Source organism: Podarcis pityusensis (assembly GCF_964106645.2).
Source record: "Podarcis pityusensis genome assembly, chromosome: 8".
NCBI lineage: Eukaryota > Metazoa > Chordata > Lepidosauria > Squamata > Lacertidae > Podarcis > Podarcis pityusensis.
The window spans coordinates 8,391,244-8,417,512 of NC_138033.1; the positions used below are offsets into that span (position 1 = coordinate 8,391,244).

General features: G+C 46.8%; 1 protein-coding gene across 3 annotated transcripts in view; it reads left to right on the forward strand.

Moving 5' to 3' along the window:
• Positions 1–26,269, forward strand: part of NPAS1 (neuronal PAS domain protein 1) — a 100,922-nt gene that overhangs the window by 10,728 nt on the left and 63,925 nt on the right. For 2 of the 3 annotated variants that reach the window (XM_081018688.1, XM_081018690.1), the window contains exons 2-3: positions 82–256; positions 4,147–4,385. In XM_081018688.1, coding sequence (XP_080874814.1) covers positions 165–256; positions 4,147–4,385 — 331 coding nt within the window. In that variant the 5' untranslated portion in view covers positions 82–164. The remainder of the gene's footprint in view (positions 1–81; positions 257–4,146; positions 4,386–26,269) is intronic. The other variant, XM_081018689.1, reaches the window with a different exon arrangement.

Genomic DNA, 26,269 nt, shown 5'->3' on the forward strand with positions numbered 1-26,269 from the left:
GGAATTTTGAACACTGGTGAGAAGAATGGCAAAAGCAGGGGACCCCCCCCCATTGTAACCCCAATTTCCCTCTTTTTCCAGAAGGTTGTGGCCTTCCCTAACGGAAACCAGCCATCGGAGGACGCGTTGAGGCTGCCCCGAAATCGGATGGTTCCGGGGTTGAGATGGCAGCCCTGTACGGCAGCGAGGTGAAATGCGTCAGCGTGGAATGGGATTTCCTGCAAGGCTTATTAGTGAAGAACCAGCCGGTGCCTTGGTAAGAGGCCTCCATTTACTGCCTCCCTTCTTGGGGCTACTGGGCATAATATTTCATAGCCGCTGTGCCATGGATTGCGAAGATCTTAAGTCGAAGTCTTTGCTCAGTCATGAAGCTGCTCCGTCTTGCAGCCCTAGCCTGCCTGGACTCATTTAGCCAGCTAGCCCTGGTGATCATCTAATGTTTATTGGATGGATTTCCCCCCCTAAATTGATTTTTGAATTCTGAATTTATTGTTATTCACGTTTTATACGGTATTTTGTGCTGTTTTTTGTTGCATCAATTCATAGCTGTTTATGTTTTCCTTTTTTTAAGGGAAATTCCCTTATTCCGAATAGGATTCCTCACAAGAAAAGGGAAAAGTTGACAGCTATGCATCAATTAAGTGTTTTAAATTTGTTGTTAGCTGCCCTGAGCCCGGTTTTCTGAACCGGGAAGGGCGGGGTATAAATAAAAATTTATTTATTTTATTTATTTTTGGGCATTGAATTACAAGAGGATCTGTCCTGGAGTGTCAACACAAGGGGGCTTGTGAAGAAGGCGCAGCAGAGACTGTACTTTTTGAGAATACTAAGGAAAAACCATCTTCCGCAGAAACTGCTGCTTGCCTTCTATCACTGTGCCATTGAGAGCGTGCTCACTTATGGCTTATGTGTGTGGTACGGAAGCTGTACTACCCAGGACAGGATGGGGTTGTGCAGGGTTGTTAAGGCAGCAGAGAGCATTGTTGGCTGCCCACTCTCCACCTTAGAGCAGATTTATGCCACAAGGTGCCATAGGAAGGCACTGGACATAGTAAAAGATCCATCACATCCTGGTCACTGTCTCTTCGAGCTCTTGCCGTCGGGACGGAGATACAGGACGATGAAGACAAGAACGAGCCGTCTTAAGAACAGCTTCTTCTCCAGAGCGATCTCAGCCCTGAATGGGAAGCCCGGACTTTGAAAGTCATCTAATCTCCCTTGCTGTATTATACTGTATTGTTTAATTAGTGTTTTTATGGAGCAGTCAAGTAATTTCGTTGTCCCCGGAGGGGCCAATGACACTAAAGATATTATTATTATTATTATTATTATTATTACTATTACTACCTTGCAGGGTTGCTTGGAGGCAGGGCCAACTTACCCATAGGTGCTAGGGGTCCGGGGCCCGAGAGTTGAGTCTGGGGAAGAGCCTGTCTGCCCGTCAGAGCGCTGTGGCGGGCTCTTCTGCTGCGGGCAGCTCTGCGCCATGAGTACAAAGCCGACCGAGCCAGCGAGACGCTGAGGTGGCCGGCCGGCTCCTCCCTCCTGCGCGCCTAGGACTGGGCAACCGGGGGGGGGGGGCGCTGGGCGGATTTTGCACCCGGCGCCGCATATGCTTAGGACAGCCCTGCTTGGAGGGTTAGCTGGGGCAAACACCCACCCACCCACCCACATGAGCCACCCTGAACTCCTTAGCGAGCAGTTTTTGCCGTCCAGGCGTCCTGGACTACAACTCCCATCAGACCCTGCAAGCCCTCAGTTCCTTCTGTCCATTTTGTGGTGCTCCCTTGTTCTAAAAAAAGGAGCCAAACACGGCAGTCTCATGTATGAATGAATGAATGAATTTATTAATACGGTCACAGACCAGCGTCAACACACACAATATCACGGATCATAAAAAAAAATTCAGAAATACAGAGGACAATATGAATATAACAAGGATTTAAATATAAAAAATTAAAATTAATTATTAGCGTGCCCCCTGTAATTAACATTTGGGGGTTTGGTCATTATGGGATACCACTTGCTTCCTGCGATTAATTGCAGACGCACAGAATTTGGCTACATTTAATGTAGTCTTGGGATTCTTGTCCTCTAGCAGTAATTTTAAACTATGGTGTTCCGATTCTTTCCTGGACTTTTGCAAAACAGGTGTAATAAAAGTCAAACGTATATCCTCGTAAAGACGACAACGTAATAGTACATGTGAAGCAGTTTCAACTTCCGACGAGCCACAAGGGCAGACCCGTGCCGTGTATGGTTTCCCCTCAAATCGGCAGTCTCATGTAGAGCAATGAGGATTATGGACGCATGGCTTGACTGCGTGTGACAGGCCAAACCTACGCCATGCCTTTAAAGCGCAGGCTTGGCTCCCCCCAAAGAATCCTGGGAGCTGTAGTTTGCTGAGGGTTGTCTGGGGACCCCCTATTCCCCTTCACAGAACTAACATTCCCAGAGTGGTTTTACAATCCATCCCTCCTCCCAGGGAACTCTGGGAATTGTCGCTTTCTGAGGTGAATACAGGCGTCCCCTAACAACGCTCAACGCTCTTGTCAAGCTACACTTCCCAGAATCCTTTGCGGGAAGCCATGTTTGTTTGAAGAGGCACCAAAGTGCTTTAAGTGTGGTGCAGGTCAGGGTGGATTTGATTTAAATCACTAGTCAGTAAGACTTAAATCTCTTTTTTTACAGAAAGACTCATTCTTGCTGGTATAATCTTAATGCAGTGGACCCTCTGGATCTGAATGTAATTCGTTCCAGGGGTTCGTACGTACCCCGAAAAATCCACAAGTAGAGGCGCCACTTCTGTGCGCGGCGCGATAGAGCGCTTCTGCACATGTGCGAAGAGCACTTCTGTGCATACGCGCGCAGCGAAACCCGGAGGAATACACGTTACCCTGAGGGGCCACTGTATTAACAACCAGATGAAGGTTTCATTTTTGGAATAATAAATTTTCAGAGTAGTTTTTAGTTATATCAAAAATGACTGATTTGGTTATATTATTAGAAATACATTGACAGATAATTATGAAATTATTGTGAGGTTTAATAAGTTAACTGTTTATATTTGGACAACATTTCTGGTGTACTTTATTGGAAGGAGAAAAATAATCTTTTCCTTAATAACAATTTAAACAATTTATTTAACTAAAACAATAACATTATAGCATATGTATCCATGTTTGTTAACTGATGTGGTGAAACAATTTTTTTAAAAAAAACACAGACTGAGTTTTAGCACACATGAAAAACTTAAATCCTTATTTCCTGATGAATAGCCTTTGGACTATAATGTAACTTAAATAGAAAACTATCTTTAGAAAGATTTTCCCTCCAAAAGCACTTTATTTTAAAAATCCAATTTAAATAAAAAAAAGGCTTTTCCTTTTTTTAAAAAAAACACATTGATTTTTATCCACCCTGGTACAGGTGCCTCCTCTGAGACATTTCATACGATATAACCACCATCTTTCTCTTAGTATTTTGAACAGGAACCTCTGAGGAAAAGTGGGGGCTGGGAGAAGCAAATGGAAACCCTTTTTCACTTTTTGCAGAAGCGAGATTCCTGCATTGCAGTGGGTTGGACTGGATGACCACCGGGGTCCCTTCCAACTCTACAACAATTCTATGAGTTTTAAGTGTGCCTTGTTGGCCTTTTCTGCCGTTCATGGCTTGTCTTGCCGCTCTGTGAGCGGTTCAATGGCCGGCGAAGGAAGGCGTTGGTTGGCATTAGGTCAGGGCAGGCCTGTATGTCCATCCTGTTCAGGAGGGTGGTGGTTATTTTTGTGGCTGTTACAATCCGTATTTTGTGTTTTTATACCGGAAGCCGCCCTGTGATCTTCGGGTGAAGGGGGTGGTAGATAAATTTAATAAATAAAAATACAGTCATACCGCAGGTTACAGACGCTTCAGGTTGCGTTTTTTCGGGTTACGGGCCCGCCGAAACCCGGAAGTACCGGAACGGGTTACTTCCGGGTTTCGCACATGCGCAGAAGCGCTAAATCGTGCTTTGCGCATGCGCAGAAGTGCCGAATCGCAACCCACGCGTGTGCAGATGCGCCGCTGCGGGTTGCGAACGTGCATCCCGCGCAGATCACTTTCGCAACCCCAACTTCCACTGTAATAACAATGGTGGTTTTTCCGCAGCCTCCAGGCCTTGCGCAAGGAGAAGTCCCGAAACGCTGCACGCTCTCGCCGGGGCAAGGAGAACTTTGAGTTCTACGAACTGGCCAAGATGCTGCCACTGCCCGGAGCCATCACCAGCCAGCTGGACAAGGCCTCCATCGTCCGGCTCACCATCAGTTACCTCAAGATGCGCGACTTTGCCAACCACGGAGACCCGCCCTGGAGCCTGCGGGCGGAAGGGCCTTCCCCGCCTGGCAAAGGTGGGTGGCAGATGCGTGTGGAATTGTCCATGGGCCATGAGGGACGGCGACTTGGTTTGTTTTTTTAGCTGTAAGAGTGGCAATGACCATCGCCGCCTCTGGAAGGAAGCTGGAGACAAAGGTTAAGCACTCCCCCTTGTTTAGATCCTAAGAAGTTGCCCCCTACCAGGGCAAAGGCATTGAGGGCTGCCATACGTCCAGAATTTCTCAGACACAGCTGGCTTTTGGCCCTCATAAACAGCGTCCCAGGTGGAATTGGCTGAAACGTAAGGGGAAATCTGGGTTTATGGCAACGCATGCCGGAAGTGTAGATTTTGGCGAATCTCCTTAAAAATTGCTCAAAGCTTCAGCAACAACTTTGGCAAAACAACAGCAAAGCTCAACAACTTGTGTGTTTGTGTATATGTGTATATACAGACACACACACACACACACTACTTTTTTCCTAAAAAAATGTTTAGGGGTACTCTCATTTTCCTACCCATATTGAAATACTGCCCCTCAATAAGGCCCAACTTATATTCACAAAATGTTAAGGGGTATGCGTCCCCCCAGAAAACAAGCAGTGTGTGTGTGTGTGTGTGTGTGTGTGTATAATTCTTTTTATTAAGTTTTGTTTTACAATTTAAAATACTTCTTTTACATCCATAAGACATCAGTGACTTCCCTTCTTCTCTTTCCACGGTTCATTTTACAAATCATAAATCCCTGCATATTTTACAAAAAAAAACCTATACCATTCAGTATTCCATTATTGCATCCATCAAAACTTGTTTGCACTGTTGAATTTATCTCAACGCTGCCAGCCCTCAACAACTTTTGGGTCCAGATTTTCACTTTTTGGAATATGGCAACCCTACAGTACAGTCTATTTTGGCTGGCAGTGACTCCCTGGGACCGCTGGTTACAGGAAGGTCTTTTCCATCACCTGCTACCTGATATCCTTTTACCTGGAAATTGAAGCATGGGGACTTCTGTATGCTCTGCGGCTGAGTTGCGGTTCATCCCCTCCTGCCGGTCTCTCGCAAGACCGGCGTCCTTCTTGTCGCCCGCTTCCCATGACACAGTTAAATCTCGTCTCCACCAGAGCCTGTCCATTTCCTCCTCCTCGTCCTCCTCCTCTCCCCGTATCCCTAATTCCTCGCAGAAAAGGCCAGGGCGCCGTTTCATTCCAACACACCCATGCGCTCGCGCGCGCACCGCACAAAGGCGCTTGCCCAGATAAAATAGCATTGATTAGCCATGCAATAAATCACCATTTAAATAATGCAGCTTCAAAGTGTGTAATTAAATAAATTAACTGCCTTGGAAGAATACAGGCTTGCAGCAATTTCTGATTACTATCATTACCCGCGGGGTAATTATCAGCCAAATAACGAGTGTTCCATGAAATAGGGATAAACATCTGCCTATTGTCTGGAGAGGCTTGGGCGAGGCGCTGTCCGTTTCCCCCCCTCTTCCTGCACCCCCTTTGCCTCTCCCCCCCCCCTCAAAAAGCAAATTCCAGCACTGAGAAAGGGGCACTTTGCTGTTGAGCCGAACTCTGCACCCCACCCCTAGGCACCCAGTTTGCAAGAGGAGCCAAAATCTCTGCAGAGTGAATTCTGTTAATGATCAGCTAGGAAAAATGAGCGCCGAGAACTTTATAAAACTATGGAAGGGCTTTTCCCCTATTGTTCTGCTGCAGCTGTGTCCTGGAAGAGGGTTTAAAAATAGAGAGTGGTGTTGGAGGGCCAAAGCGGGGTCAGAACAGAGAATTAGGATGCCCGAGTGCTTAATTTATGGGCAGAGTGTGCTGTGTGAGTTCGCTTTTTACAATGAGGGCTAGTAGCATAGTATGTGGATAGCAGTGTGGAAATTGATGTTTGGGCCCTGAACTGTGGAGAGGGTAATACTAGTAGCTGGGAGTGGCAGCTTTCATCCAGTGAAATTGACGGGCAGTTGGTTCAGGGTGGGCAGAAGGAAATATTGGTCACACAACAATGCACAATTAACTTGTGGAACTCGCTGCTTCAAGATGTGTGTGATGACCGCTACCTTACATGCCGTTTTTTATTTTTAAAGGTTTAGGCTAATTCTTTTAAGAGGGAAAGGACTGCTACCTTAGATGTCCTTTTTAAAGGTTTAGGCCATTTCTTTTAAGAGGGAAAGTCTATTCGCCACTCTGAGATAGCTCCATGGAGCCTCCAGCCTTGGGAATAGCATATCTCTGAATATCAGGTGTTGAATCCACAGGGGAGAGCTGTTGCCTTCACGCATTGCCTGGGGAACCTGTATCCCGTCCCCCCCAGAGATGTTGCTGGACTAGAACTCCCACCAGCGCCAGCCAGCACGGCTGGGAGTTAGAGCCCAACATTGCATTGAAGGGGGTTGGACTAGATGACCCTTAGGTCCCTTCAAGAAGTACGGTTCTCTAATTCTAACATAACTGTTACAGGTTCCTTTTTTCTGGAACTTTGGGTGCAACTCAGCTTGCAAAAGAGGGGTTAAGACAGGTAGAGTTTGGGACCTCCAGATCCCCAGATCATCCCTGTTTCTTTAACTTCTTGCACTGACCTGTTCCTCCTCCTCAAGCTTCTCTTGGAGTTGACTGAACAGTTTAACTTGGACATTTCCACCAAGCAAAAACTAATTAATCTGATTTAATTAATTAATCAGATCTGGCGAGAGGGGTGGGGAGGTGGAGTGGGAAATCTGTTTTTAAAGAAGGCGCTTAACAAAAACTGCAGCTTCCTTTTTCCATGGTACTGCCCACTGCTACAATATCACAGGAACATAACAAGGTGCCTTATGCAGTCAGACCTTTAGCTCAGTATTCTCTGCAGCAACTCTCCAGGGTTTCAGGAAAGTGCAAATGTCCTGTTTGCCCCTGGTCCCTGGGAGGATTGTGTCTCTCTGAGCCTCAGTGTTCCCCAGCTGTAAAATGGGACTTCATGCATACCAGTGTTTGCAGAACTTTCCCACTTCATAAAACTGAATCTCGCAGCCCCTTTCTTTCTCACCTGCAAAACATAAATATTAATTGGTTTTTTGATGCAACTCTGCTGGCAGATTTTCTAATTTTCTGCAAGGATCTCTGATCTTAGTCACTTGGGTGAAGATCCATCCTGGCTACAGGACAGCCAAGTGTTTAGACTTAAGAGGGGCCAGGGAGTTCGATTCCTGATCCCTGAGTCAGGCATTTTGTGCTTGGTCCTTCACCTTCCGCCCCCCATTATTTTGTACTTCACTTGGCTCTGATTGGCGGGTGCTAACCCAATACATTTTGCTGCCTAAGGTGGAGCAGAAAACATACCCCGCAAGCGTCCCAAGAAAAAGCAGGACATTCCGTTTTCTCATGCGAGAGCATGGCTGCCCTTTAGGGTGCTGTGATTTTGCACTGAGATCTCACAGGAAGACGTGTGGGTGTGCAGAAAATGGTCCGTCCCATTTTCTGCTTCTCCTACTCAAATTGCAAATTGATGTACAGTGGTACCTCGGGTTAAGTACTTAATTTGTTCCGGAGGTCCGTTCTTAAACTGAAACTGTTCTTTACCTGAAGCACCACTTTAGCTAATGGGGCCTCCTGCTGCTGCCGTGCTGCCGGAGCACGATTTCTGTTCTCATCCTGAAGCAAAGTTCTTAACCCGAGGTACTGTTTCTAGGTTAGCGGAGTCTGTAACCTGAAGCGTATGTAACCCGAGGTACCACTGTATTTTTCGCTCCATAAGACACACCTGACCATAAGATGCACCTAGTTTTTAGAGGAGGAAAGGGGGAAAGCCCCGTTTTTGTATTGTTTTGTATTGTTTTATTGTTGTTAGCCGCCCTGAGCCCGGCTTCGGTTGGGGAGGGCGGGATATAAATAAAAATTTATTATTATTATTATTATTATTATTATTATTATTATTATTATTATTATTTTGGCGGGGATCAGCTCGCAGTTGTGCAGCTTCTTTTGCAAAGGGGAAAAGCCCCTTCTTTTGAGGATCAGCTCAGAGTTGTTGAGCTTACTTTGCAAAGGGAAAAAAACCCTGTTTTTATGGTGTTCAACTCACAGTTCTGCAGGTTCCTTAGGACAGGAAACGGAGCCATTTCTACAGTTTCCAGACAGATAATCTAATCAGCCAGTCACATGTCGCTGGGGAAACAAACAGCCTCCGCCTGCAGAACATTCAACAATGGAGGCCAGGGCAACAGGGCAGAGCCAGAAAGGGAGCCAGCGATCGACCACACATTCGCTCCATAAGACGCACAGACATTTCCCCTTACTTTTTAGGAGGAAAAAAGTGCATCTTCTGGAGCGAAAAATACAGTAAATTAAGGCTGGCTGAGTTACTTTGACACTTGAGGTAGAAAATCTGCCCAAGCACCTTATCCTGGGAGTGAAAATGCCAGAATCGTAAGTTACATAACGATTTGCAGCCACGCCATACACTTAACACACTATGATTCCACATTAAACAGTCGTGGCTTCCCCCCAGAGCGGCCTGGGAGCTGTAGTTTGCGAAGGGTGCCGAAAGTTGCTAGCAGACCCCGCTGGTCCTCTCACAGAGCTGCAACTCCCAGAATGATTTAACAATTGATCCTTCTTCCCAGGGAATTCTGGGAATTTTAGTTCTGGGAAGGGAATGGTGGTGGTGGGGTCTCCCCACAGCACCGTTAAAAAACTACAGTTCCCAGAATTCTTTGCAGGCAGCCTTGGTAGAACAGTACAGTGGTACCTCAGGTTAAGTACTTAATTCGTTCCGGAGGTCTGTTCTTAACCTGAAACTGTTCTTAACCTGAAGCACTACTTTAGCTAATGGGGCCTCCTGCTGCCACCACACTGCCACAGCATGATTTCTGTTCTCATCCTGAAGCAAAGTTCTTAACCTGAAGCACTATTTCTGGGTTAGCGGAGTCTGTAACCTGAAGCATATGTAACCTGAAGCGTATGTAACCCGAGGTACCACTGTACTTAAAATCTATGGTGCAGACATGCCTTGAATTTGACTGCCTGAGGTGAGTGCCTCCCTCTGCCTTATAATTGTGCTGGTTCTGAGTGGACCTTGGAGTTTTAGAGGAAGAAAAAGAACGCAGGTCCCAGAAGCGTGAATTTCACCGTCCTCAAATAACAACCCGTAAAACTCTTAACCACTTGCAAACGTCGCCTCTGGGCAGAAGCAACTAGAACCCAGGAATCCTGACTTGCAGCACCTTGCCTGACGGGCAAATTATTCTCTCTCTCTTCTCCCCCCCCCCCAACAACCCCCATTCGCAAAAGAGGCTGTTGGCCAGCGATTTCCCCTGTACTAATTACCATCTTTGACCCGGGGCCAATTTCCTAATCAATCGCATTAGCGCAATTAGCAGCAGTTTTTAATGCCGCCAGCAAAGATCTTCCCGGGGCTTAGCCAGGGAAAAATATTAAGGTCATGTTGATTAATCAATCAGCGGTTTATTAAAACATCTGGAGGGAGACCAATTGTTTAAATTGGCCCTAATTTGACAAGTAAAATGGAGCCTGATTTTTCATTTCTCTTCCCGCCCCCACCCCCCAGTCACCCAGTGTGGAAGAAATGGGATGAAGGAAGGGGTGTGGGGGACAGCAAGCATAAAACTGAATTTGCTTAGGGTTATTTTAAGGGGCCTTGAGTGTTTGCAGTGCTCTGCAGAGTTCAAAAGGGACATGTTCCTGCTGCCTAGTTGCTTACAATCTAAAATTTGACATGGGGGAAATGAGAGAAGGGAACCAGGAGGGTTTGGAAGTTCTGCTTTAATATTTCTTGTAAATCCCTGGATGTCTTGCTACGATCCGGAGGTATGTGGGTTTTGCAAAATAAATAAAAAGAGTGTTTGGAAGCTCCCTCATAGCTGTCAACTTTCAGATTTGAAAATAAGGGATCAGCAGCCTCAAAAATAAGGGATCAGCAGCCTCACCTGTCCCGGGGACAGTCTACAGGATATCTAACAATCCGGGATATCAGCGGGAAACGGCGCTGGAATAAGGGAATTTCCCACAAAAAAAGGGAAGGTTGACAGCTATGAGCTCCTTCTTTGTCCCTCGCAAGAGATCAGGCTCCGAATTAAAGTTTGCCCCGTCTAGGTGACAGAGTTGTGGAGCATCACCAAACACGAGGCTGGCCTTGAAGGCACCAGCCAGGAAATTCATTCTGATTTATCCAGAATGCAGCCTGCAGGATATTTTGTTCGGAGCAAGCAGGTCACATCACATTAGGCCAGTCCTTGACCAGCTGCCTTGTTGCCAATTCAGTTTCTGAGTTTAGTTCAAGGAGCTCCCTTTCACCGTTAACGCCCTGCCTAAAAGGAGCTGTAGTTTGCAAAGGGTGCCGGGAGTTGTTAGGAGCTGCAGTTCCCAGAGGGAAGAGGGATTCAACCGCTCTGGGAATTGTAGCTCTGGGAGAGGGGAATGGGTGTGTGTGTGTTTCCCAACACCTCTCAGCACCCTTAATTAACTATAGTAGTACCTTGGTTCTCAAACGCCTTGGTACTCAAACAACTTGGAACCGAAACACTGCAAACCTGGAAGTGAGTGTTCTGGTTTGTGAACCTTTTTCGGAAGCTGAACGTGCTCCGTTTTGAGTGTTATGCTTCCGATTTGAGTGCCACACATCCGTTTTAAGTGTTACGCTGAGGTCTGTGTGTTTTTGCTGTTTATTTTGCGTTTTTGTTTTTGCGGCTCTTTTTTGTTTTGTTTCTGTGACTGTGTGGAACCCGGTTCAGCTACTGATTGATTGATTGTGTGACTGCAGCACATTGTTTATTGCTTCCATCTTATGGATCAATGGTCTCGTTAGATAGAAAAATCCATGTTAAATTGCTATTTTGGGGGTTGTTTTTAAAAGTGGTGGAACAGATTAATCCATTTGCATTACTTTCTGTGGGAAAACGTGCCTTGGTTTTGGAACGCTTTGGTTTTGGAACGGAGTTCTGGAACGATTAAGTTTGTGAACCAAGGTACCGCTGTACAAGTCCCATAAGTCTTTGGGGGGAAGCTGTGGCTGTTTAGAGTGGAATCACAGTGCTTTAACATTTGTGGCGCTTTATGTAGCCAGAGAGACTGTCCTGAGCAGCAGCCCCTGACAGATGACACCCAAGGGAATGTAGCCCCTGATGGAAGCAAAAATTCCTGTCTCCGATCGGTGTACACAACGGGTGTCTCGTGCACAGAATCAAAAAAGAGAGACATGATCTAAGAGCCCACCCAGGGGCATCATTTAGTTGCCTATCCTTACGTTCAAAGCTTTTCCAATTTTTATCTGTGTTTCAGTCACGATGGTTTCACAGAATTATAGATTTTGAAGGGGACCTAAAGGGTCATCAAGTCCAACCCCCTGCAGTGCATGTACATAAATTTGTTTTTTGAATGGTCTTGCAGATTTTAGCTCCTGTTTTGTCTGCAGCTCCTTTTGCACACCATTAGCGATCTCTTTCATTAAGCCCTTCGCGAATCTTCCAAATGAATGAGCACGTAAGGGGGAGACAGGTTTGACAGCTTAAAAAATGTTTATTTCTTCCTTGCAACGGAGAAACTTTTGCCTGTACTTTGCCTGAATGTGGGTCAGACGATCGGGAGCTGGAGAAAACTGCCCTTGGCTGGCCCAGTTTTAACTGCTGGTGGCCGACTCCCTGTTCTTAAATCGTTGCATTTTGCAGTTTCACCCTGCATTCTTATTTTCGTCATGCATTCTCATTTTAATAGCACCATCGCTGCATGCATGACAATGCACCCGGCAGTGCGAACAGAGGGAGAGCCCTTTCCCAGAAGAGCTTATAACAGAAAGAGTTGGGGAAGGAGGGGAGAGGCGAAAGAACACAACAGCTGAATATGGGCAGATCCAGTGGGGCTGCTGTTTGACAGCCCATGCAGCTGGCCTCTCTACCCAGCCTCTTCGGGACCCCAGACAGAAGTCCTTCTCCTGACCCAGGGGCATTTTCTCCACCTTCTCCCTCTGCCTGTATTGGAGAAGGGCTGCGTCTCAGTGACAGGACACCTGCTTTGCATGCAGAAGGTCCTTGGCAGCGTCTCCAGGCAGGGCTGGGAAACGTCCCCTGCCTGAAACCATGGAGAGCGGCTGCTGCCAGTCATTGCGGGCAACATTGAGGTCTGTGGAAGCAGCTCCCTGTGTTTCCATTTCCCGTTACCTCCCTTGCATGCGACTTTTCCTTCTCAAGCGTCGCTGCCCTCAGTCATGTTCTGGATGGGGCGGTGGGGGTGTCTGTTCGCACTTGGGGGTTAGAAGTGCTCTAAAAGAGGATTGGACAAATTCACAAGAGGGTAATAATATAATAAATAAATAGTAATGATAATAATAATATTTATATCCCGCCCTCCACAGCCGAAGCCGGGCTCAGAGCGGCCAACAACAATAAAAGCAACACGGTTCACGTAAAATCACAATCAATCAATAGGAATGCATTCTAAAATCAATTCATTCTAAAATCAATTCAGAATCAAATTAATGGCAACCATTGGGCTTGAGTTCTGTGAGGATTACCAAGGGAAGGGGTCAAACTGCTTCTTGGCCAAAGGCCTGGTGGAACAGCTCCGTCTTGCAGGCCCTGCGGAAAGATGTCAAGTCCCGCAGGGCCCTAGTCTCTTGTGACAGAGCGTTCCACCAGATCAGGGCCACAGCCGAAAAAGCCCTGGCTCTGGTTGAGGCCAGCCTAACCTCCTTGTGGCCTGGGACCTCCAAGATGTTTTTGTTTGAAGACCGTAAGGTCTTCAGCAGGGCATACCAAGAGAGGCGGTCCCGTAGGTACAAGGGTCCTAGGCCGTGAAGGGCTTTGAAGGTTAAAACCAGCACCTTAAACCTGATCCTGTACTCCACTGGGAGCCAGTGCAGCTGGTATAGCACTGGGTGAATGTGATCCTGCGGCAAGGACCCCGTAAGGAGTCTCGCCGCGGCATTCTGTAAGGCTGTCAGTGAGGCTCTGCTTCCACGGTTGGAGGCGGAAAAGCTTCTGAACACCAGTCGCTGGAAACCATAGGAGTAGAGAGTTGATCTTGTGCTCAGGTCTTGCTTGTGTGCTTCCCATGGGAAGCATCTCTTTGGCCACTGTGAGAACAGGATGCTGGCCTGGAAGGGCTATTGGCCGGATCCAGCAGGTTCTCCTTATTATCTCAGACAGATTTCCCCCAGCAAGGTGCTTCTTACGTCCTTGCTCTCTTCCCCAGTAAGCAGACCACGGCCGTGAGTGTGAGAGACAGACAGAGAGAGATGGATGGACCTGGGTGCGTGACGATTTAGGCACCCGGCGTTTGCCATCAAGTCCCTTGGCTGCACGCCCTGTCCTCTCGCTTCTCAGTGGGTACCGAATCGCCCTCAGCCTGGCAGAGAGCCAGGTGCCAGCCCCAAACTCAGTTGCTGAAGCCCAGCCTTACCACGACTCCTGTCTCTTCCACCCCCAACCAGCCCGGTGGAGGGAGGGAGGTGGAAGAATGTCTGATGCCTCAATTTCCCCGCTTGCAAGAGTGACTCACCCACGCTTGGCCTCCATTCATGGTTGCGCCACCCCCGGGCCACTCAGTCTAATTGACCCAGATTGCCTCACGTTGGCTGGATGTGTGGAGTCCCCCTTGTTCCCGGCTGGTGTTTGAGTCGGAAGACAGGGTACTTTTGGCTTGCAAAGTAGGAGCAAGAAGACAGGCGAGGGCTGGCTGGAGTGCGGATTATGGGAACAAAGTGAGCATAGGTTTAGCGCCACCCGTCTTGCCCCTATGCCCCCTTCTTCTTCTTCTTTTATACATTTTAATTGGTTTTTTAATATATCATTTCCAACAGTCGTATAACATAACTTCTTATCTTATACAATGTATTAGACTTCCATCAACACCTCTGATGATTTTTCGTTCTTATCACTAACTCTGCATTTCTAAATTTCTCTATTACTCTTAATTGTTATTAACTAATAATTCCCCCATAGTCTTTCTTGCAATATTTCAATCATCCTCCTTACAAAACTTCTTGCAGTCCTACCAGCATAATCTGTTCATTACAATTACTTTTCAAATAGTTCATATATTTACTCCAGTCTTCTAAGAATCTCTGATTCCGCAGGTTTCGGATCCTTCCTGTTAATTTATCTAATTCTGCATAGTCCATCAATTTCATCCTCCATTCTTCTTTCGTCGGTAATTCTTCTTGCTTCCATTTTTGTGCCTAATGCCCCCTTCTTGTGCTGCTGGTGCTGGTGGCTGGCGACCTTGATGCTTTATTTTAATCCTGGTCATCCTCTAAGGAGAACTTTGTTCTTATATCTTCACAACAACCCTGCCATGTTGGCTAAGGTGAGAGACAAGTGACTGGCGCAAGCTTCACGACTGAGGACAGATTTGAACCCAGGTCTCTCCAGTACTAATCGGGCGCTCTGCCCACAACATGGTGCTGACCTTGCTTGGCATGTTTCTCTGCCGCAGCTTCGCACTGCAGCTTCGCTCCTTCTCAATATTAGGTCCCCACCTGCCAAATGGGGGATACGAACCTACCTGGCCAGGCTGTTGTGAGGTTTGCTGAGGATGCATGGAAAAGGTTCCACAGCTGTGTATAAAGACTAAGCAAGTGCTTACGACTTTGCATGTGGTCTTCCCTGGAGATGTTGTTGTTGTTCAGTCGTTTAGTCGTGTCTGACTCTTCATGACCCCAGAGCACGCCAGGCACTCCTGTCTTCCACTGCCTCCTGCAGTTTGGTAAAACTCATGCTGGTAGCTTCGAGAACACTGTCCAACCATCTCGTCCTCTGTCGTCCCCTTCTCCTTGTGCCCTCCATCTTTCCCAACATCAGGGTCTTTTCCAGGGAGTCTTCTCTTCTCATGAGGTGGCCAAAGTATTGGAGCCTCAGCTTCAGGATCTGTCCTTCCAGTGAGCACTCAGGGCTGATTTCCTTCAGAATGGAGAGGTTTGATCTTCTTGCAGTCCATAGGACTCTCAAGAGTCTCCTCCAGCACCAGAATTCAAAATATCCCTTCAGATATTTTCCAATAATTCCCTGCAGGCATTTTCCACAGCAAGCCCCAGAGTTCCAGGAACTGATCTTGGGATCTTTTGGCCAGGTGGCACAGAATATTATTCCCTCCATTCTTCTTCCTACTGTCGCCCTCCCACCTCCAAATTATGAGGCATCGGTTCGACCCCTTCCCAGCTAACTTTGCCAGCAAGGAGCCAAGAGACGGGTTTGCTCTTTGCCTTTCAGCTGCAGCTAATTCTCCCGCTGCTCCGACTGCGCAAAAGGGGGTTTGCAGCTGCTCAGCCGTAATCCGCCGCGATTCCACTGGCTTTATTCTCCCACATAATTACACACTTGGGGGAAGAATTCAGTGATTACTCCAGCTCTGGACGACTCTCTTTTTTGTGACTCCAATAATCCCGCCAGATTTTGACATTAACCCCCTCGCGGCTTCTGCTTCTTCTTCTTTTTTGAAAGGGGGAAGGAACGCTTCCCTCCCCCTTACACTTTTGCCGGAAGAAGGGAGACTCCGCTGAATTAGGAAAGGGTAATATTCCGTGCCCTCCAAAATGTTTGGCGTTTATAGTAGTGTGTGCAGGATTCAGCCTCCATTTTTCTGGGTCTGTTGTTTGCAACGAAAGATACTCTCAGCCCTCACGGGTACAGTGGTACCTCGGGTTACAGATGCTTCAGGTTACAGACGCTTCAGGTTACAGACTCCGCTAACCCAGAAATAGTACCTCGGGTTAAGAACTTTGCTTCAGGATGAGAACAGAAATCGTGTGGCGGTGGCAGCGGGAGGCCCCATTAGCTAAAGTGGTACCTCAGGTTACGAACAGTTTCAGGCTAAGAAGGGACCTCCAGAACGCATTAAGTTCTTAACCCGAGGTACCACTTTTCCAGGGAGAAAAGTACCACTTTTAGAAGGAGAAGCCTGCAACTGTGCAGGCAGCTGACCTCTGAAATCTGAGGGGTGGGAGCTGAGCAGGTTTTAAAGTAATCAAGGATGGATTTGGGGCCTTGCTTCTCTAGAGAGCCAGTGTGGTGTAGTGGTTAAGAGTGGTAGTCTCGTAATCTGGTGAACCGGGTTCGCATCTCCTCTCCTGCACCTGCAACTGCTGGGTGACCTTAGGCTTCTCAGCCCCACTCACCTCACAGAGTGTTTGTTGTGGGGGAGGAAGGGAAAGGAGAATGTTAGCCGCTTTGAGACTCCTTCAGGTAGTGATAAAGCGGATATCAAATCCAAACTCTTCTTCCCCACCCGCAAGTAGAATAAATCATGCCAGATGCATAGCAATGGGGGCAAATGTGATATATAAATGTGATATACATGGATATCTGTCTTATACTGAATCAGACCATCTGGCTCATTATTGTCTGCACTGACTGGCAGCTGTTCTCCAGCGGTTCAGGCAGGGGTGTCTCCCAGTCCTATCTAGAGGTGCTGCTGCATTTGAACCCGAGGCATTCCACATGCAAGCTTCTACCACTGAAATCCAACCCTTCCCCACAGGAGTGCCAGCTTGGCCCCTCGACTGTGGGTGCCCTGGTGCCCGACCCCTTCATGGGGAATTTTGTGGGTGCTCGGAGCCCCAGGGAGCCGGCACCTATGCTTCCCCATTTGAAATTGAAAAGCTACTTGGTTGTAGCTGGGACCTCATATTCCTCCAGAGCAGGCACAGGCAAACTTGGCCCATCAGATGTTTTGGGACTACAACTCCCATGATCCCTAGCTAACAGGGCTAGTGGTCAGGGATGATGGGAATTGTAGTCCCAAAAAACATCTGGAGGGCTGAGTTTGCCTGCTCCAGAGTGTGGCCTGGCATAGAATGAGGTCCAGTTCTGAGCCAAGAAAGCTTAACTTTTGGAAAAGGGGGGGAAAGGGTAAGTTACTTCTTTTTCTGAAGAAGGGTATCAGGGGACTTGCAGAGGATGCAGACACAGTTCACCCATTTATTTATTTATTTAAAAAATTCTGGCCCCCAAAACAGGTGTTCCCTTAATTTTTCAGATTTTCAGATTTCATTTTTTTCATCCATGAGAGCTTTTATGAGGATTGCTGAGCAGAGTTTGCCCATCAGTACAAATGAGAAAATATATGCAGATGTGCCTAATTTTTACAGAGTGCAAAAATTAGTTTTGGCTTTACACAGATTCGGACCCCCCCCCCCTAAAAAAAAACCCTTGCAGTTTAGATAGCTGTGTAACCCAGAATGGTAGTAAGGAACTGGCAAAAATCTACCATGGATTAAAAGCAGTGTCAATCAGGATATGATGGGGATCGGATGTGGGTCAAAGCAACAACTGCTTAATAATATTTTGGCAGCTTGAGTGGAGTTTGGAAGGCAGGGGCTCTTAATTTTGTTGGGTTTTTTTCAGGTTTCCACCTTGAATCTGGTGATCTTTAGCTTCTTCAGAATCTGTGGCTTCTTAAACATACCGCTCTTTTGAAGCAAGCTCCTTGTCCTCTTGGGGGTATGAAAGCCTCCACTAAGTCAGGGGGTTAAGAGCTCCCAGTATGTTTCTGAGCACAATTCAAAGTGTTGGTGCTGACCTTCAAAGCTCTAAAAGGCCTTGCCTCAGTTACTCCCATCGTTCAGCCCGGACACTGAGGTCCAGCTCCAAGGGCCTTCTGGCGGTTCCACACTGCGAGAAGTGAAGTTACAGGGAACCAGGCAGAGGGCCTTCTCGGTGGTGGCGCCCTCCCTGTGGAACACCCTCCCACCAGATGTCAAGGAGATAAACAACTGCCTGACTTTTAGAAGACATCTGAAGGCCACCCTGTCTAGGGAAGCTGTTAATGTTCAATGCTTTATTGTCTTTTTATATCTGTTGGAAGCTGCCCAGAGCAGCTGGAACAACCCAGTCAGATGAGTGGGGTACAATTGTTGTTGTTGTTGGCCTCCAATCAGGTTCCACTATCCCTACACCAACTGCTACTCCTGAGTTACCTTTCCTCTTGATGCCAGAGGAACGATCTTGCAAAATATTTGCTCTGATTTCGTTAGCACAGCTGTCCTGCTACTTCCACCTGCAGTAGCTTCCTAAAGAAAACTCTGGGTTTTGTAACAGGAGGGAATCCATTCTTAAAATTGTGTGTGTCTTTTCTAATCAGAGTTGGAGAACTGGATTCACTATATACTTTTCTCTCTGATTGGGACTGCCCTTTGCCATAAGGTCCCAGGGTGGGTTGCAACAAGGTAAAAACACAATATTTAAATCGGAGGAAACAATTTACAATCAGAAGGTGGGGGGAAATTATATCTCGGGTGTCAAAGGCCAGTGCGGTGAGATGGAAATAACAAATTCAAATAAGCAGCTGCAGAAGGTAACAAATGGAACAGGAGTTTCCAGCTACCCCTTGTTTAAGAACTCAAATGAAACAGTTTTAACGCATATGGGATGGGAGATGCCTCTTGTGAGGTGACTCAACAGCTTGGGTGCCACCACTAAAGAGGCCCCGTCCCTGGTACCTGCCTGCCTGACCTGCAAAAGCAAGAGCAGGGCCTTTGGTGATCTCAGAAAGCGGGTGGGCTCATATGAGAAAGCAGGCGTCCGTTTGCTTATTTATTTTTTATTAAATTTGTTAGTTGCTTTGTCTTCGCCAGGGCAAACCAAAGCAGCAAACAAACAAACAATTTTTTAAAAAAACCACTTAGATGCTTTAAAGGCAAAAGGAAATAGAAATAGCATAAAAACATCCACTTCTAAAAGGCCACAGATAGTCGAAGGCCAAAGGCCTGGATATAGAGGAAGGTTTTTGCCTGGCCCTTTAAAAAAAATGTAATGAAGGTACCAGGCAAACCTCCCTAGGGAGAGCATTCCACAAATAGGGAGCCACTGCAGAAAAGTCCCCGTTCTTGTGTTGCCGCCTTCCTGACCTCTCGTGGAGGGGGCACACAAGGAAGGGCGTCAGATGATGACCGCAGGGTCTGGGTCAGTTTATAGGGGGAGGGGCGGTCCTTGAGGTGTTGGGGTCCTGAGCCGTTTTATACGTCAAAACCAGCACTTTGAATTGGGCCCGGAAAGTAATTGGTGGAGCTAAGCAAATAGAGACTCAGCTTCTAAATGGCTGTGGGGCAGAAATCTGGCTGCCATAGATCAACCCTTTACTCTTTTTCCCTTAGAACAACCCTTTACTCCTGATAAGGACAATTCCGGGTTGAGAGACTACTCAACAGCCCAGCTCGCCAGGGTACAGGTCTCCCCCGGGTCCATGCGGTCAGTAAAAGAAGGAAATTCCAGCCAAGTACCGTATTTTTCGCTCCATAAGACGCACCTGACCATAAGATGCAACTAGTTTTTAGAGGAGGAAAACAAGAAAAAAATTATTTGGAACGAAACAGTGGATGTATGATTTTTGTGGTTCATGCTGTGGCCACAAACATGTGATTTGACGGTGAGTTTGGGGTAGCCCAATGCAAAAATCCCGAGAATCCATGTGGATCCGTGCTTTGTAACCACGTTTTTGCACCATTGCATGATCTGCTTTTCGCCCCTGGGCAATTCGGCTTCAGGGACCATGAATTTGCTCCATAAGATGCATAGACATTTCCCCTTACTTTTTAGGAAGAAAAAAGTGTGTCTTATGGAGCGAAAAATACGGTAATTTGGAGCAAAACAGCAGTCAGTAGAGTTATATCCTTTATTGTTGCGCAGCAGGTTCAAACTTCCCACAATATCCCAGAATACAGTTCATACAGCATCATTGATACATCATCTTTCGTGTCCTCACGCTTGAGGGATTATGGCAGGAGGTGCCAGGGGGAAGAGTCCTTGTTCCAAGGGCAAAATGGCGTTGGAATGGAGGAACTTGGCAAAGGGGTTGATTTCATATGATTTATAAAGCTAGGTATCTTCCCTGAGCTGTCAAGTCAGAAGGATACATTCAGGCATAATATTTGTAACATTTAACAGCTTTAAAGATGTGCCCCCTGCCCTGTAATTTCTGTAACACTCCCCTCCATAGAAGTGAATGGCGACCCTTCTCTCCTGTGTGCCATTTGCTCCCCTGAAAGTCAGCAAAAAGTCCAGGATGTGAACAGGCAGGCCTTGCGCTGTTAGGTCTTAGGCGTAGCAAAATAAATTCATTTAAATAGAGCTTCCTCCTGCCGTGGAATGGAGGGAGGGGAAAAATAACATGTTTTAAGAGATTAAGAACCATTGTTCAGTGGAGGGTGAAATATTATGATTATTGCACGTTGACAGGACAAAATTACTGTGTGGATTGCGGTTGTGATGGTGCTTGCATGTGCTGTCCACCCCCCCCCCCATCTTCCTCCCCCGCTGTGGGCCTTGTTTTCGCACAATGCACACCGCGGACTCAGTTCTTCGGTTGCTGTTTTCGTTCAGGTGTGGCTGTAGGCTGCCTTTGGGCTGCTTCTCCGCTAACACTGGAGCACATGGGTGCTGCATCGAATTCCTTAATTTATTTGGAAAAAAGTAAGTTCCTAGACCTCAGTGTGGCCACATGGAGATTTAGGAAAGTCATTTCTGCACTGGGTTCCGTCTTTAACTCTCTTCCCCCCCACCAAACTCGGAAGCTGCGAAAGGAAAGGGGGGAAACCGAACCCCCAAAGGCAGTGCAAGAATTTAGGACAGAGATAAAGCTCAGGTATCAGGAACCTGTGGCTATCCACAGATGTGGCTGGATTCTGTCACCCCTGAGACCTGGCTGGGGCCGATGGGCCTGGAGACCAACACTAGGCCACTCATTCTCACAACAGCCCTGAAAGGTGTTGTTGTTGTTTAGTTGTGTCCGACTCTTCATGACCCCATGGACCAGAGCACGCCAGGCACTCCTGTCTTCCACTGCCTCCCGCAGTTTGGCCAAACTCATGCTGGTAGCTTCGAGAACACTGTCCAACCATCTCGTCCTCTGTCGTCCCCTTCTCCTTGTGCCCTCCATCTTTCCCAGCATCAGGGTCTTTTCCAGGGAGTCTTCTCTTCTCATGAGGTGGCCAAAGTATTGGAGCCTCAGCTTCAGGATCTGTCCTTCCAGTGAGCACTCAGGGCTGATTTCCTTAAGAATGGATAGGTTTGATCTTGCAGTCCATGGGACTCTCAAGAGTCTCCTCCAGCACCATAATTCAAAAGCATCAATTCTTTAGGCTTGTGTTATTCTTAGAAGCCCCGTTCTGCAGCTGGGGAAAGAGGGGGATGAGACTGGCAGGAATCAGTGCCTAAGGCTGCCTCAGTTTGAGACTGAGTGGGAGCCCACCCAAAATTTATCCAATTTGCCTTTTTCGCCTCAGTTCTCATGAGGTTGAACTTTGCCTGGGCTGCGTCTTCTCAGAACTCCCTTGAGAGCTTCCTTGATACCCTTCCTTGATGCTCCTCCATCTCACCAAACTCCCCACACATAGTAAGCTAGCGTGTCAGGGGGAAAGCCAGGATTAAATATCCCTCTCTGTCACGTGCTGCTTTTCTATATTCAGGGGAGCTGGTTACTTGAAGGAGTGTTCTGTTGTCTGTTCCTTCACTTGCTGCCTGAAAAACGGTATGGATTGATGACCTTGGTGAGGATTCAAATCTTGTCCTGGATTCAAATCTAGCAAGAGCCACGAACTCTCCAGGGGCTTTCAGGCTAAGTCACTCCTAGGCCTTTGTTATTCTCTGTCTGTGAAATGGGCAAACGAATGACCCATCTTTCAGGTGTTTAAAATTCCCTGGAAATAATAATTGGAAATGTCAAGCCCCTTTCTCTACTCATCCCTTATCCAACATGTTTTGCAAAAGGAATAAAAATTTTGCAGATCATTCCAGATTGCTTAATTCTGATTGCAGAATTTGGATGTTTACAGAATTTGCAGATAATCTGATGCCGTGGTCTTCAGCTGGTCCAAGTCTGAGACCCACCTCTGAATTCCAACTTTGGACCCTTTTTCACTTTCGATGTTTGATAGTGCTAATAAGGCACATTAAAGGTAAAGGTAAAGGGACCCCTGACCATTAGGTCCAGTTGTGGCCGACTCTGGGGTTGTGGCACTCATCTTGCTTTATTGGCCAAGGGAGCCGGCGTACAGCTTCCGCGTCGTGTGGCCAGCATGACTAAGCCGCTTCTGGAGAACCAGAGCAGCACACGGAAACGCCGTTTACCTTCCCGCCAGAGCGGTACCTATTTATATAGTTGCACTTTGACGTGCTTTCGAACTGCTAGGTTGGCAGGAGCAGGGACCGAGCAACGGGAGCTCACCCCGTCGCGGGGATTCGAACCGCCGACCTTCTGATTGGCAAGTCCTAGGCTCTGTGGTTTAACCCACAGCGCCACCCGCGTCCAATAAGGCACATTATTAATCCTAAAATTGCCATTCACATGGCAATGCATGTAGAGCTGCCTTTGCATTACTGCCAAATGAAAACCAGTCATTTTTACACTTGATCTTAACCAAAAGACTGAAATGCTATTGAAAACCAGTGGTTTTTAAAAAGGCTGACGATTTCAGTGGGACACTTGAACATGTTTATGCTTCCAGATTTTGTTATGGTGTTGTGGCGGGGAGAAGGTATTAGAAAGACTAACTCACAACTAATTTCTACGGCTAAACTGGGTTTTTTTAAGTGGCAGCAGATGAGAGATTGCTTCACTTGCCAATTCTGGGTATTATTTACTAACCAAAATCCAAAACTTTGGTAGCATTAGTTGCTGAAATTGCACTTTTAAGCTTGTGTCACAACTGAGTTCAAAGAATTCTTTTTACATCCTGTATCTTAATTCCAGTGAATCTGGGCCCACATATATTATGGGGAAAACAGCCACTTAAAAGTTCAATTAATTGTTCTACATGTTGCAAAGCATTTCCTTTTATAGAAGCAAAATTTACTGCTTGATCTTCCTCCCCCCCACCAGCCAAAAAAAGCTGTGAAAAAAAGTTGGAAACGTGTCAGTGAAATTTTCTGATTAACATCTCAACTGGAGTTTCAACAATTTTTGGAGTGGTTCTTTTTTTTAACGTCAAAATTTTGGGGAAAAAATATTCCCTCCATTGAAGGGTTTCGTTCAAGCATCTGAACCCACCTGCAAGGCACGCCATCCTTAAAAGCTGCAACGAGGTGTCTAATAAAGAAGCAGATATTAAAGATTCATTTCTCACAAATCCCCAAACTTCATATTAAAGTCCAAATAATCTTGTTTGCACCTTTTCCTACATGACCACCATCTCACTTTTTATGAAAAACAGTAAGGGTTGTGTGTTCAGAACCCCTTCCTTTGCAGAGGGCTTTATTAAGAGCATAGTCTCTGATGAAATTAACAAATTCACTTTTTTAGAAAAAACAAAATGCATGGAAGCCAATGCTTCGCTGTGGAGAGAGGGATGAATCCAAGTTACATTTGGAGCGACATTGAGAACAAGTTGAGATCTGCCCACCTTCTCCTGCTGCCTTAGAGGGAGCAAAGTTTCCTTGTTTTTCAAAAACTGGTTGTCCGTTATTATGGCTTGCTGGCGAGCTTGTTTCTGAGTGCCTCGGCAGCGTCGATGGTTTCAAACTTCCACTTGCCAGCATCTCTCCACATTTCACACACTGAGGAATTGGCATGCTATTTCCCCCTCAGTCCCAGTGAACCCCTATTTCCATGCATTGCTGGTCAAATTTTTCATGTCCTTTTAGCTGTGGTGTCCTCTTTGCTTTCTGGATTTCCCCGACTCTTTAGTGAACCCTGTTTTTGACAGTGAGCAAGGGGGGGGGGGAAAGTAATAATCACCATTTTATTTTGTGTTGTCTTACACTAAAAAGCACCGATGGCACCCAAAACGATTCAATCTCCCTCGTTTTCTCCTTCTCCTTCCTTCCTCTGTCATCTGCTGGTACCTTTCTCCCTCCTTCCTTCCTGTCGTTTTTGTCCTCTGTCACCTTGTCTAGTCTTTGCTTTCCTCTCTCCTAAATTTCTGCCTTCTCTTTCTCTGTCCTGTCTCTTTTGCCCCTCTCTCCCTCGCCTCAACTTCTTTCTCAGACCTCCTTCAGCAGCTGCCCTCCTCTTGTCCTCTCGGCTGCCATTCTTCTTCCACCTTCTCACATATTTCCATCCTTCCTTCCACTCACCTGCTTTATTCCAGCTGCTGCTGCTACTGCTGTTGTTGCCTTTCCTAGAGGCCTTTGCAGCCGTTCCACCCCGCTCATGACAGAAACAGCTACGATGCCATCTCTGCCCTCCTTCCTGCGCTGAAAATCTGCCCCGAGTTCAGCATTCACCCCTCATAGCTTTCCAGAACAGGAGCTTCAAAAAAGCAAAGTGGACCTGGACTGATATTCTGAAAAAGGAGTGTGTCAGTCAGGGACTGCTTGTGGCATTAGGAGTTGGCAACCCATGCAGAGAGACCTGGAAATGGCTCCTGCTCTTTGCCTCCAGATCCTAGATCAGACATCCCCAAACTTGGCCTTCCAGCTGTTTTGGGACTACAGCTCCCATCATCCCTAGCTAACAGGACCAGTGGTCAGGGATGATGGGAATTGTAGTCCCAAACAGCTGAGTTTGGGGGTGCCTGCCCTAGATTCAGGGAGAAGTTGATGTGGAATCCCTGTTCCCTCCAAGTCTCACATCTTGCAGACTCTTACGGCAACTTCCTGACCCCTCTCCCCACTGCCGCCTTCAGCCATGATGGCATCCAAGCTATCCCACCGCAATGGCCATTTCAGCATTCTAGTCCTCAGCGTACTTCCATTCATTCATTTCGTTCAGCATACTTTCATTTCAATCATAGGGAGCCGGTCTTGGTGCAGCGGTTAGAGAATCAGACCCGGAGCCAGGAGACCAGGGTTCAAATCCCCACCCCCAAACTTGGGCATGAAGCTCACTGGCTGAGACCTTGTGCCAGTCACTGCCTCTCAGCCCAGCCCTACCTCACAGGGCTGTTGTGGGGAATAAATGTGGAGAAGGGGGAGGAGAAATAGGTACCGCCACCTTGAGCTCCTTGGAGAGAAAATTGGGAGATAAATGCAATAAATTTGAAGAGAAGTCTCGAAAGCCATATAAATAGACTGTAAAATAGACAGAGTGCCCCTGCTCCATAGAAAGCTCTCTCAGCAGAGGCACAGCTGTAGGATAAAAAGGTAAAGGTAAAGGTAAAGGGACCCCTGACCATTAGGTCCAGTCATGGCCGACTCTGGGGTTGCGGTGCTCATCTCGCTTTATTGGCCAAGGGAGCCGGCGTACAGCTTCCAGGTCATGTGGCCAGCATGACTAAGCCGCTTCTGGCGAACCAGAGCAGTGCACGGAAACGCCGTTTACCTTCCCGCCAGAGCGGTACCTATTTATCTACTTGCACTTTGACGTGCTTTCAAACTGCTAGGTTGGCGGGAGCAGGGACCGAGCAATAGGAGCTCACTCCGTCGCGGGGATTCGAACCGCTGACCTTCAGATCAGCAAGTCCTAGGCTCTGTGGTTTAACCCACAGCGCCACCCACGTCCCTTAGCTGCAGGATAGAATAATAAACATAATAATAATAATTTTATTGTTATTGTTATTGATAATAATATCCCGCCCATCTTGCTGGGTTGCCCTAGTCACACTGGGTGGCTTCCAACAAGCATAAAAATAAATAATAAAACATTAAACATTAATAGTAACAATCTGATCCAATATAAAAAGTCACAATAAGTTTAAAACAAACAACTTATATCAAATAAAGCAGTACTTAATAATAATAATAATAATAATAATAATAATAATAATAATAATAAAACAGTTTACACCTATCAATTACAATAAAGAATTACTCATCGATAATCAATAAAAATAACAGCAAATCGCAATGCGCAAAACGTACAAAACCATGTAAAAGAATCAAATTGAGAAACAAGGACACGCATTTTATAAAAACTTTTTTTAAAAAACTATCCCTGAGCTCCTCTCTTCCCAGCTGCTGCTGCTGCTGCTGCTGCTGCTGTTCTCAAAGTCATGGTCTGGGAAAGGCTCCTGGGACTGGAGGCCGGAGCAAGGAGAGTGGGAAAAGCC